At 45.4% G+C, this 12,183-nt stretch overlaps 1 protein-coding gene across 1 annotated transcript in view; it reads right to left on the bottom strand.

Annotated features, from left to right (window-relative positions):
- The window catches only part of LOC143329974 (semaphorin-3D), a 73,621-nt gene that overhangs the window by 37,729 nt on the left and 23,709 nt on the right, over positions 1 to 12,183 (bottom strand). The window contains exon 2 of the mRNA XM_076746087.1: positions 4,804 to 5,070. Coding sequence (XP_076602202.1) covers positions 4,804 to 4,987 — 184 coding nt within the window. The 5' untranslated portion in view covers positions 4,988 to 5,070. The remainder of the gene's footprint in view (positions 1 to 4,803; positions 5,071 to 12,183) is intronic.

The following is a 12,183-nucleotide window of genomic DNA, read 5'->3' on the forward strand; positions in this document are numbered from 1 at the left end:
GGTCCCGGGTTTGAATCTCGCTGCGGGCACCGGGTGTGTCCTCCACCATGCTTCGGTGCCTGCTGCTCGAGGAGGGCCTTTCTGTGTGGAGTTTGCATGTTCTCCCCGTGTTCACCTGGGGTATCCTCCGTAAAATATACCCCCACTAAAAACATGCAAGAAGATCACCACCTGACCAATGGTGACAGTGAAGATGGGTCCCTGGGCGCCGGTCTGGCTGCCCACCGCTCCTGGTCTGCCGCGGAGGAGGGATGACCAGGATGGGTTAAAGGCGGAAGTCAAATTTCACCTCCGTGTGCCGTGCTCACATGTGTGTGTGACAAATAAAGGAGAATGTCTCCCCACGATTCTTCTTCTTCTTCTTCTTCTATAGATCACATGGTGTGGTGATCAGTGAGTACATTCAGCCAATCACATCACTGCTCTCATCGCTCTGAATCACCTGAGCCAGTTACAGCGACGTATGAAGACAACAGCTTAAACCAGGGGTCGGCATTAGTTCGCTAGTGCTAGCTTGCGAACTAATGTTATCCAGTCTAACTGATGCTATCTAGCCTTGAACGCTACCGGTTACCGGTCGAGGTAACGTCAACGAACGGGAGGATACGGTCACCGTCACGTCGCTGCAAAGCTGCGGACGGTCTGGAAAAACTATTGGCAAACTGAGTCAGCTGCACTTCAGCCTGACAACGAAGTAACTCAAGCAAGTAATCAAATAAAACAACCGGGCTAGTTAGCTAACTAGTTAATGCTACTGGTAACCGATAGCGTTAACTAACTGGCGGACTGGAGTGAATAAATAAAACCAGTCACTCCTGCTTTCAAACACACGTTAAACACCTCCATGTCTTGTCTGTCTCTCTGTTTTGGTCTGTTTACTTCTGGCCTATGATGCACGCTCACACTCACACTCACACACACACACACTCTCCCACACACACACACACACACACACACACACACACACACACACACACACACACACACACACACACACACTCGTGGTCAGGTTAAAGGCTAACTGAGTGAGTCTCCCTGCAGGATGAGGGCTGGTCTCCCTGGATTCCTGCTCAGGTCAGACACTGGGTCAGCTGTGACGCACACACTCTCACTCTCTGTGTGTGTGTGTGTGTGTGTGTGTGTGTGTGTGTGTTCATTGGCCCTGAAGCTCCTGTCTGAGTATCTGCCTTATAAAATCTTAACAGTCTCTCTACTGTTGATCCTGCAGCTACAAACACAGCAGAGAACCTCGTCTTACTTCATTAACTGCAGTTCACTGCTTCACTTTACTGCCATGAAAACCGCTCTGCTGCTACTGTTCACACACACACACACACACACACACACACACACACACACACACACACACACACACACACACGTCTCTCTCCATGTAATCCATCACACATCAGCGGTATGACATCATGAGATTTGCTCTATTTGAGGGAAATGGAAAGAAGGAGGTCACCTGCTCTCAAGGGAAAACAAATCAGTGTATTTGAAGGTCGGTGAAGGAAACCAAGCTGCCCGTCGGTTCATCACACAAACACAGTTTTTAACCTGGACAGAATTTTACATTAAATTTCCAGATACAGGTTTTAGACTCTAACTGGCAGCTGAAGATGCCTCATGTCATGAAAGTGTAACCTGATACAGGAGACGTGGAATTTTCCATTCACTCAGTACGCTGCACAGTATTAACATCACTGACCACAGCAGTAAACATTGTGCTCTGGGTGCAGTTTTTACAGCATTTTAGACCTGAAAATGATTTTTCTTTCACTTTTGGAGGCAGCTGACCGAAAACTAATCTCACTCTCATCAGCTTCAGCTGCACTTTGTGTTTATTGCTGATTAGCAATAGCAGTGAGAGCCAACAAAAACGGGGAAGTTACAGACCAGAGAGCAAAACAATGAGCTGAAGGAAGCTGCGAAGCCGAGCTGCAGATTCAGGTGACGACTCTCTGCTGGTTCGTCACCACCAGCGACTCCTTCTGTAATCTGCTGTTTGTATAACAACACCACTAACAGCTGCTTTAAGTGCTGAGCTCCTGTCAGTATGTGGAGGAGCCTCTGTGAACGAGATGCTTGTTTTCACTGTGTAAAATAATTCCTGCGCTGGAATCACTTCAGAAATCTGAATGTTTAGACACAAATGCAGAATAATCCCATCTGAAGGCGATTATTCACTGCTGTCAACTGCGTCTCATGATCTTCATCAGCAAAGGGAAGAGACTCAACGCGATCTAAATGTGAAGCATTATGTAGTTAGCTTCACTGGAGACGACCATCAGACGTGGTCGAAAGCTCAGAACAAACTCACATTGAGTTCAGATTATTTTGCTGATTCCAAAGTGGAGAATAAACGTCTTGAAAACCACCAAATGAAACGTAGATTCTAACATAACTCAAAGTCTGAATGATGATTACCAAAATGACTTCCTCCACCCAAAACTAACATCTCCAGCTTCCTATGATTCGCCTCGTGTGACGTTCAGTCTCTCTCAATCAAAACCACTTGTCCACTTTCAGGACGTTCAGGTCAAAGTTTCCTCTTTCAGCCATTGTATCACTAACATCCACGCCGTGTCTCTAAATGCGTCTGACTGCCATAATCCGGTCACGTCATGAGCAATCACTCCTGAACCCTCCCTCTCACTTGGACACAGAACCTGAATTGTGAAGAACAACACGGCCGCTGCTTCAGTGGTTCCATTCATGCGTCTGCTCATTCATTTGCTCGGCAAACATCTCGCTAACGGCCACAATGAAACCAGCCTCCCTGAACTAATTGCTGCTGGATAGGAAACAGTTGTTGGCTTTGCTGGTGTTGTTGGTTGCCAAGTGGGAAGCATTTGGGGAAAAGAAACGTGTTAAAGAGGCTGGAAGAGGGCAGATGACGCCACAGTGTGTGTCCAACGCGCCGCTCTGATGATGATGAAGAGCCAGTTTTATTACTGTTTTCTTTTCGCTTTGCATGAGAATTGAGAAAAATGTGTGTAAAATATATCAGCTCTGGCATTAATGGAACACTTTATGACTGATGCAAGTTAATTGTCTCTGCCAGTCAGAATAAATCTGAAACTATGAAACGGTGGGACGATCAGAAACAGGACCGTCTTTGAGTGTTTGGACATGAACATGTTTTTCAGGGTTTTGGCTCTGAAATGAAACACTGTGAGGTTCACGTTCAGCTTTAAGGCTGCTCACTGCTCGGCCGTTCCCAGCTTTAGGACAGAGCAGGACAAGCATCCAAAATGATCCATGATAAAATAGTTATACGCCACATTTTCAGAAAGGACAGACAAAAAAGGTTGTCCTGAGGACAGGTGCATGAAATCAGAGTGCCAAATTTGACTCCTTTAAGAGACAGCAAGTGTGTATAAAAGAGGCCGCAATGCTACAAAAACACCTTCACAGCACTTCAACCTCGTTGTTAATCTCATACCTGAAGAGGTGGAGAAGACGGAGCTGTCACCCTTCAGCTGTAAGAAGCAGCAACCAAACAATGTGGGAAATAAACCTGACCTAAAATACCTTTAAACCTGGTCATCCATGATGGCTGCAGGTACTTTAAAACAGCCTCAATTACGCTTGAAATATTTAAATATTTACGGCACCACTGCAGTCATCAGCACAGCGTCACCTCCCGCGGTGTTAATCCGTTAATCTCCCGTTTTATTCCTTCCTGCTGCTAAACGTGTTTTCCTGGAGAGAGAAGCTTCTGCTGACATTACGTGAGACCTCAGAACAGCACGTTTCCTAAAACTGTGGAAAACGAAGAGAAACAGTGATTTTACTGCACGCTGGAGATCATCTCTGCGCTGACAACATTCACCAGATCTTCACTGATCTTTACATGTTATAAAGTTCTCTCCAGCTCTGACGGCGAAACGTCCGCTGAGAAAACCCCTGAAACCTTGAACTGGATCCAGACTTAACCGAAATCAGACAGCAGGGAAATAATCCAACACATTGCTTTCATCAGGAACTTCATCCAGTTTGACTGAGCTTTGTTACAAGTTAACTGATAGGCACCGAACCAACAAGCACAGAAAAGGAAGCAAAAGTATGAAAAGGACGTTTCCATGTGAAAATAGTCAAATGGCAGACCGGACAGACCAGTCCTGCCTCCAGTTTTCACTCCTTTCTGGGCTGTTTTGAGTCTGTGCTGCTGTAAAAATCAGCCACAAAGAGAAAATCACAAACAGAAAGAAAAGCTCGGCAGTTCAATGATCTTAAAAACACAGTTTACTCTGAATCCTCGAGTGTTTCCCAGAAAGCTCAGAGGAAAGCTGCGATGAAGGAGGTTTATGATTAATGCTGCTGTTTAAACGGAGCACAAAACCTGTAAATTAGGCATAAAGTGTTTGAATGGGCGAAGTTATGGGCAATAAAAGGCAGATTAACTGTAGACAGAAACATGTACTCATTTGATCAGCAGTGTGGAGTTAAAACGGCTGAACTTTAAGGCTCAAACGAGCTCAGAAACACTGACAATTCAAGGTCAACACTTGGTTTCTAGCAAGTTTCGTCTGTTTGTGTGAGTTCATGAAAAACTCGAATTATTCTGCTTATCTAAACATGAAATCAGAGCGTCACGCTTGATTTAATGCAGCAGGAGTGGTCTGAGTTAGCGAAGGCTCACTGTGGTCTGCTGGAAAAGACTGTGCTGCCTTCACAACGAGTCAGCTGTGACCTTCTGCCTCTCTGCTGCTGAACTGACCATCTGACCCTGATCACTCATTCATGAAACAGCGGCCCTCTGAATGTCAGAGCAGGGACAGTCGAAGGGTTTCCTACCTGAGCGGGAGAGCTGCAGCCGTGGTCCGGTCTGGCTCCAGGATTTGGCATCAGGAGCAGAGCTGGAGTCTGCGGGCTGCAGCCACAGCAGCGGGAGGAGAGACACCATCAGTGCCTGAAGACGCTTCGCGCCTCCGGCTCTGACGCCCGCTGCCTGCAGGGCTGCAGCTAAAATCGCTGTCATCTCTGATTGATCTTCACTGATGTGGACGGGTAGATGGAGGAAGGCGGAACCAGCCGGTCACATCACAGTCTGACTGCAGCCGACTGGAGGAGAAACGACAAAGAGGAAGTTGGTTACATTTCATGTTTAATGCATTTTGTGACACATGATTCAACTTTTCTTTATCACTGTAGCAGCAGCGGACACAACGTCGGCCGGTCGGTTCACCAGCAGATTAAACTCCTGGATGTTTTACCATGAAGTTCTGCGCAGACGTTCATGGTTCCCTGATGATGCATCCTCACAGCTTTGGTTCAGAGTGAAATATCATGACAACTATTGGAGGGATTGTCAGGAAATTAGGGACTCATTTCACCCTCAGTATTTCAAATTAGGAAAGTTAATTAAAGCAGATGCCTGAGGTTTGACTTTCTGTCAGAACAAAGCGAGTTGTTGTCAGATGGTAAATGAAGTCGACGTTAGAGGCTGAAGATAAAAAACTGGAATTAGATTTTAAGATGTTTACGTTCATTTTGGACGAGAGCAGACTTCAACCAAAGGAGCTTACCGGCCTCTAAACGTGAGAAAACACGGAGTGGAGGTCTTTTGGCTGCACTCACACAACATCCAGAGGTCTCATTTATAAAACATTCCCAACTGTGAGCACAGGCATGCACAGAGCAGCAGAGAGAGAGAGAGAGAGACAGAGAGAGAGAGAGAGAGAGAGAGAGACGGACAGAGAGAGAGAGAGAGAGAGAGAGACAGAGAGAGAGAGAGAGAGAGAGACGGACAGAGAGAGAGAGAGAGAGAGAGAGAGAGAGACAGAGAGAGAGAGAGAGAGAGAGAGAGACGGACAGAGAGAGAGAGAGAGAGAGAGAGAGAGAGAGAGAGAGAGAGAGAGTCCAGAGCTCCAGTCAGGCCATAAATAACGAGACGTGCTGATTGGCTATAAGACAACCTGAGTGTTTGCTTTCTGCTCACACAACAGCAAGAAAATGACCGTCATGAGACCGAGTGTGTAATCTGCTTCACCAGCACTAAATGAACTTACGTTCTTTATAGATTTATACCAGATTAAGTTTGGTCATGTGGTAATCAGACGCCTGCATCAAACACACTGAAGATCCTCTTTTCCAAAAACAAGGTGATGAAACTGAAACTCACAGATAATTAAATTCAAATTCTGACTGGAACCAATAAGCTTTGGGATTCATGGCTCAACACTCCTGATATCAAGTCTAATTGAATCTCTGCAATCTGCAAAATAAACAAACTAAAGATATACTTTTGCTTTTCTGACTCTTTCCCTCGTTCCCTCTGCGCTCTGGACGTGTCCTTAGCGAGCTAGCGGCCACCTGAATAAATCTGGTCGACAGGAACTATACGTGCAGCAGGAACTGGGTGGCTGAGCTAATGTGGGAACGTAGTTCTCGAGGGAAACGGCTCAATTCATCATTTTGTACCGTTTACGATTGTGGTGGCGAGCCAATTTTAAGAGTTTACTTTGAGAAAAGAGGAGAAAGAAGCTGCTGAGAGAAGAAAGACAGTGAGCTCTGTGAGCTGCTGACCTCTCGTCCTCCACAGCAGAAGGACAACACAGTCCAACCGTGGACAAATTAGGAGACAACAAACCCCCGGGCACAGACATGGAGAAGACCCCCCACCCCTCCTACACAAGAGCAGGACACCCTGCACGAGTTTTACGTCACTTTGAGGTCATTCTGAGTCATTCTCAGTCTCTTTTTTGTCATTCTCAGTCTCTTTTTTGTCATTCTCAGTCTCTTTTTTGTCATTTTCAGTCTCCTTGTGGTCATTTTGCATCTCTTTGTGGTCGTTTGGGGTTTTTTGTGTATTTTGTGTACCTTTGTGGTATTTATACGTCCTTGTGGGCATTTAGCATCTTGCCTGAGTTGTTTTGCACCTCTTTGTAGTTTCTTGATTTCCCTTCCATCAAAGCCGTTAACAGTCACTTCAGACGGAGGCTCTGCTCAGGCCTCCTGACCCCGTCAGCCTCTCTGCCTTCAGACAGATCAAAGACATACTTTCTTTCAAAAGGTCACTAAAACACAAACTGATGAGTCTCACTGTGAAATGTCCCTCCACTGTAACTGTAGCCGAACCATGAAATTATTCCAGGTGGTGAAACGCAGAGTAACCTGCTGATCTTGCAGCACAGTTCCAGGAGAAAATGGCCGCGTTATCGTATCATCATTTATCAGGATCTGTCATGGCGGCCGGCTGGAGAGCATCTTGTCAGCAGGTTTTAAAAAGCTCAACAGGTTGAAAAGACGCCTGCTGAGAGAGGAAAGACAGTCTGTCCTCGGTGTGACTGCAGCGGGACTCTGACACCGACGGCACAAAGCATGGAAACATCAATTCAAAACACCGCAGACAACATTTCTATTTCTACTTGTTTTCTGTTTCAGGTGCAATGTGAAGACAAATCTGCATCATTTTGTCCACAAGTTACAAAATGAACTTCAAAAGGCTTCAAAACGTTTTGATTGTGGAAAAATGACTTTAGCCAGTCGAGTCTCAAAGCCTTAATGCCACTAATAGACTTCAAAACAAGCGTGGATCACAGCCTTCAACATCCAGTCCTTTTTATCCACCATGAGATAAAACCCTTTCAAATTAAAAGCTCTCCTTTTAATTCCCGGTTTTCACAGATTATCCTCTGGAATGCTTTGTATCATTTTCATAACCTGTGAAAGTGCTGCCAGACACAAAGAGCTGGAAGTGAATCATTTCATCTTTTTACATTAAAGGATGAATTTACATTTAAAGCTTAATGAAGACAAAGGAAACTGAAAGCAGGTCGTGTCTCGTGTGAGTCTGAACAAGCAACAGTAAACCTGTCAGTTCAGGGTCCAATGACAAAAACCAGACAGAAGGAAAAGTTTCTTCTTTCTGTGGTGAAACAACAAACCACGTCTGTCCAACTCTATTATACCATTATTTTTGCATGCAGTGTAAAAGAGAAGTGTGACGCGACTTTGACAACATCATGTGTTTCACATCAGCTCAGTTCATTTGTGTTTAACACTTGACTCGAGGAAACGACCTCCAGAGACCAAGATGTCAACATGGAGACAGACGAGGAACAAACGGTCTCTTCCTCTCTGCTCATCTGACTGACTGTGTGTGTGTGTGTGTGTGTGTGTGTGTGTGTGTGTGTGTGTGTGTGTGTGTGTGTGTGTGTGTGTGTGCTTGGTCCAAAGGAAACCTGGGTGTTGACAACAGTTTTTAAATAAATCCCTGAAGGAAACTCATCGTTTGTTTCCTCTGAATGTCTGTTGTTTTGATTTAAACACACACGCATGCACGTACGCACGCACACACGCACACGCACACACACACACACACACACACACACACACACACACACACACACACCCTGCTGAATACACATTCATAACACAAACACTCAGGTTAATACATATACACACATGAACCTCAGATGCACAAACACACGCACACACACTCTCTCACCGACACAATGCGGCGAAGGCGGCCGGACGAGGACACGTCAGCTTCTGTCCAGTCAAAACAGACGTTTGTTGACGTGTGTGTGTCGTGTTGTTTGTTCAGATTCAGGTCGTCTGCAGGCCACAGAGGACGGCGCTCAGGTCACAGCTCAACCACCGAAATGCACATAATCAAACAATCGACTGTTCCGTCCATACGAGAAATTATCTGACAACCAGTTAATCAAGACTCAAGAATTCTTTGTCAAATTTTTGCTCCTGAACAGACGTTCTGCGTAACAAACACTCATCATAACATGGTTGAACATAAAGCTTCCATTGTTAGCACAGCTAGCTGCTCACATCTGTTGCTTCTAAAAACTACACTAAAGCTGTACATTCACACATATTCTGGTGACAGTGTGCGAGTGTGTGTGTAGGAAGAGGCTGGATGTGTAGCACTGATCACACACACACACACACACACACACACACAGGGGATCTGTACGGCTCGTTATCGACCACTGAAGCTTTGTGGTGTTAGCTCGTTTGCTTAGCTTGGTCGCTAACAGGACAACAAGTTCACGCAGACGTATTTGTGTCGTCTGTCCCCGTCTTTACGTCTCTGTTGTGTTATACTCTGACAGAGAAGGTTAAACACGTGGATGGAACCACGGCGCTCGTAAGCAACAACAGCCTCTTTTTGAAACTGGAAAGAATAAATCGAGAAGCTGCGTCGGCGTGAGCAGGACTTCAGGATGTTCGGAGATGACTCAGACGATCCTGCAGACGTGAACTGACTGTTGTGTCGTTTTGGACGGTGTGACAGCTTAAAACTATGTCATCCAGAAGAGGGGCTGGTCAGAGGAAGCCCGCCAGCAGAGCGGCCTCTACTCTCATCGTCAGCCTCGTCGGAGGATGTGACGTCACAAACATGTCACCTTCTTTCACCTCTAACACGCTGAAATGCTTCTCTTCCTCTGCTTGACCATCAACAATGCTCCGGCTTTCACAGCTGCAGCCTCCGTGAGGGCTCATGTTTGTTCATTGTTCCTGTGGAGGCCCTGAAAGCTGAACTTTCCCACAAGAACCCGAACACAACATCAACAACAACAACAACAACAACAACAACAATAATAATATCATTAATACTGATAATGACTATCTGATGGTAAATATCACAGAATGACGTGATCGTCAGGTTAAAAAGAGGCTGACGTTCCACACACAGCAGAGGTGATGAGGCTGTAGAGGGAAACGGTTCCCGTGGTTATCAGCTCGGCCATCTTTATTTTCTCTTCCTGTTGCACCGCGGGGGGGGCCAAACAATGAGTAAACAAAACAAAGGTTTTCAGCTGCGCCTGGACGTCCTTCGATAAACGTGGTGAGAAACGGTTTGATTACATGTTTCTGTTTTTGATTTGTCCTGCACTGTTTGAGGACGAATGATGGAGAGACACAGCATGAGACAGACGAGGACAGACATTAGAGGATGGAAATATTCAAGAGAGAAGAAAGGATGAATCAGATAATAGACAGACCCGACGCAGAGAGAGATGACGCTGACCCTCTAACCTACATCCTCCGACACGACGCGCCTGAAATAAACCATTTCTGCTCTGAATGTCAACTCTTTGTGCAGAGCTTCCTCTGTCAGCAGAGGGACAAGTTTGTTTAAATAAAGACAGAATCAAAAGTCTAAAATGGACTTCCTCAATATGGAAAACTGCTCCCAAACAATTCAAGCCTCAAAAGAGAAGAAAATGTTTTTGTGGCAAAAGATTTTATTTTTAGTTTTCATCCTGTTGAGCTTCGTGTTCAAATACTCAAGAAGAAGAAGAAGAAGAAGAAGAAGAAGAAGAAGAAGAGAAGAAGCTTTAATTTAAACACTGTTTCAGCTGATGATGAAGAACACCATTTAATTATATTTAGAATGAAAACATCTAAATTATCTGGTAGGAAATCTGTATTAGCAGTAAAAACAAAGGCTATAATACTTAGATTTTTAGGGGACGGACGGAGGCATAAATATGATTTATCTTATAGTTTTCCATTAAAGTAACTACAAGTACTCGAGGTGTGTACTTGTACTCTCTCCGGCAGCGTCAGTGAGGATCCTCGTTTCGATCTGAACACTTCAGACGAGTCTGACCTGCAGCTCGTTAACAGTCATTTATGAAAGACTGAACCGCTCGCTGCTGCGGGAGCAGATGCATGATGGGAGTCGCTGGCTGCTCGCACTTCGATTCCACCGAATACACTTTTGACCCGCCTTGTAAAATCAGAGCCTCTGAATACTTCAAATGCTTTGTGTGACCTCCGTCTCCCCGGAGTGCTCCGCAGGAGAAAACCAGCGTTTCTCGCTGCTGCTCGAGGGATTAAAGTCGTTTTATTGTGTTTACGGGATGAGGAGGTGAAAATGTGGCCGGCCGCTCGACGGGGAGCTGAAAAAGTCTCGTTTTAACTGCTGGCTGATTTATCAGAGGACCTGATTCCATTACTCCCAGCAATTCTTCTTCTACTGTTTCTAGTTGAACCTCTTTTATTTATATCTTGAGTCCTCCTCCTCCTCACTGCTCTGTAATTCCTTTCTTGAATCCTCAGCTCCTCCTTTTTCCTCCTCTCTCCTCCATCATTTCTCTCCATCCCTCGTCTCCTCTTCATCTCCTCCTCTCTGTGATGCTATGATATTTCTCAGTGTTCGTCGGCCAGAGGAGGTGACAGCTTTACAGCGTCTCCCTGCCAGCCCTCTAATCCTCGGCATGATTTAAGGACTCCCCTCCTTCCACCCGTTCCTCCCCACTGATCCCTCCTGTCATCTTATCACTTCAACATTCAGTTAATTTCTCTGGTTGCTCCTTCTCCTCCTGGTCTCTGTCTGTCTTTGCCTTATCGCCGTCTTCTCTATGTTGACATCGCTCATCTAATCAGCTTTATCCTGTTCCTCCTCCTTCATTAAACTCCTCACCCCGACCACACTCCTCTTTCCCTTTCCATCCTCGCAGTACTGAAGCTCGAGCTCTGACCTCTCCAGAAAACCTTAAGATCTTCAAATGTGCAGATCCCAGTTCATGTGATCCAAAGGGAACATTTAAAAACCCATTTATGTTCAGCGTTTTTCAGTCTGATTTCACGTGACCTCCACATCAACACTTTCAGCGAGAGCTTCTCCTCTGAAACGAAAGGAAACTGAACCACAGTGAGTCAAAATTAAAGCTGGAACAGCTGGTTTCATGTTGGATTAGGTCAGCTGCTGCTCTGTGATTGGCTGCTGACCTGTCCAGGGGGCTCGCCCAGTGTCAGCTGGCTTCAGCCCCCTTAAAAGGGTTAACAGCTGATGGATGGATGGATCTGTATCTGTGCCTTTGAGTTCGCCTAATTTCTTTAGATTAGAGAAGCTGACCTGCAGTAGGTAAGAAAAACCCAATTTTAAAAACATGAACACACGTGCATAGAAATGACTGTACTAGAAAATAAAACAGAATAAAAGTAGATTAAAGATCAGATAGAGCTCTCAGTGCACATTACAGCTGGATGAGTTTGTGAGGAAAATAAGGTCATACCAGCAGCAGTCATAAAGTCTGTTAGCCATGCTAACAGACTTTAGCCATGCTAACAGACTGAAAACGATTGGATGGATTCCATTAAATTCACACCCTTTCAGGTCTGCTCCGGATGAACTGGAATCACTTTGGTGATCTCTGTAATTGAACACGATGGGACTTTCCCATCAGCCTCAGCTGAGCTTGA

The sequence above is a fragment of the Chaetodon auriga genome, chromosome 2 (assembly GCF_051107435.1).
Source record: "Chaetodon auriga isolate fChaAug3 chromosome 2, fChaAug3.hap1, whole genome shotgun sequence".
In the NCBI taxonomy this organism is placed as follows: Eukaryota; Metazoa; Chordata; class Actinopteri; order Chaetodontiformes; family Chaetodontidae; genus Chaetodon; species Chaetodon auriga.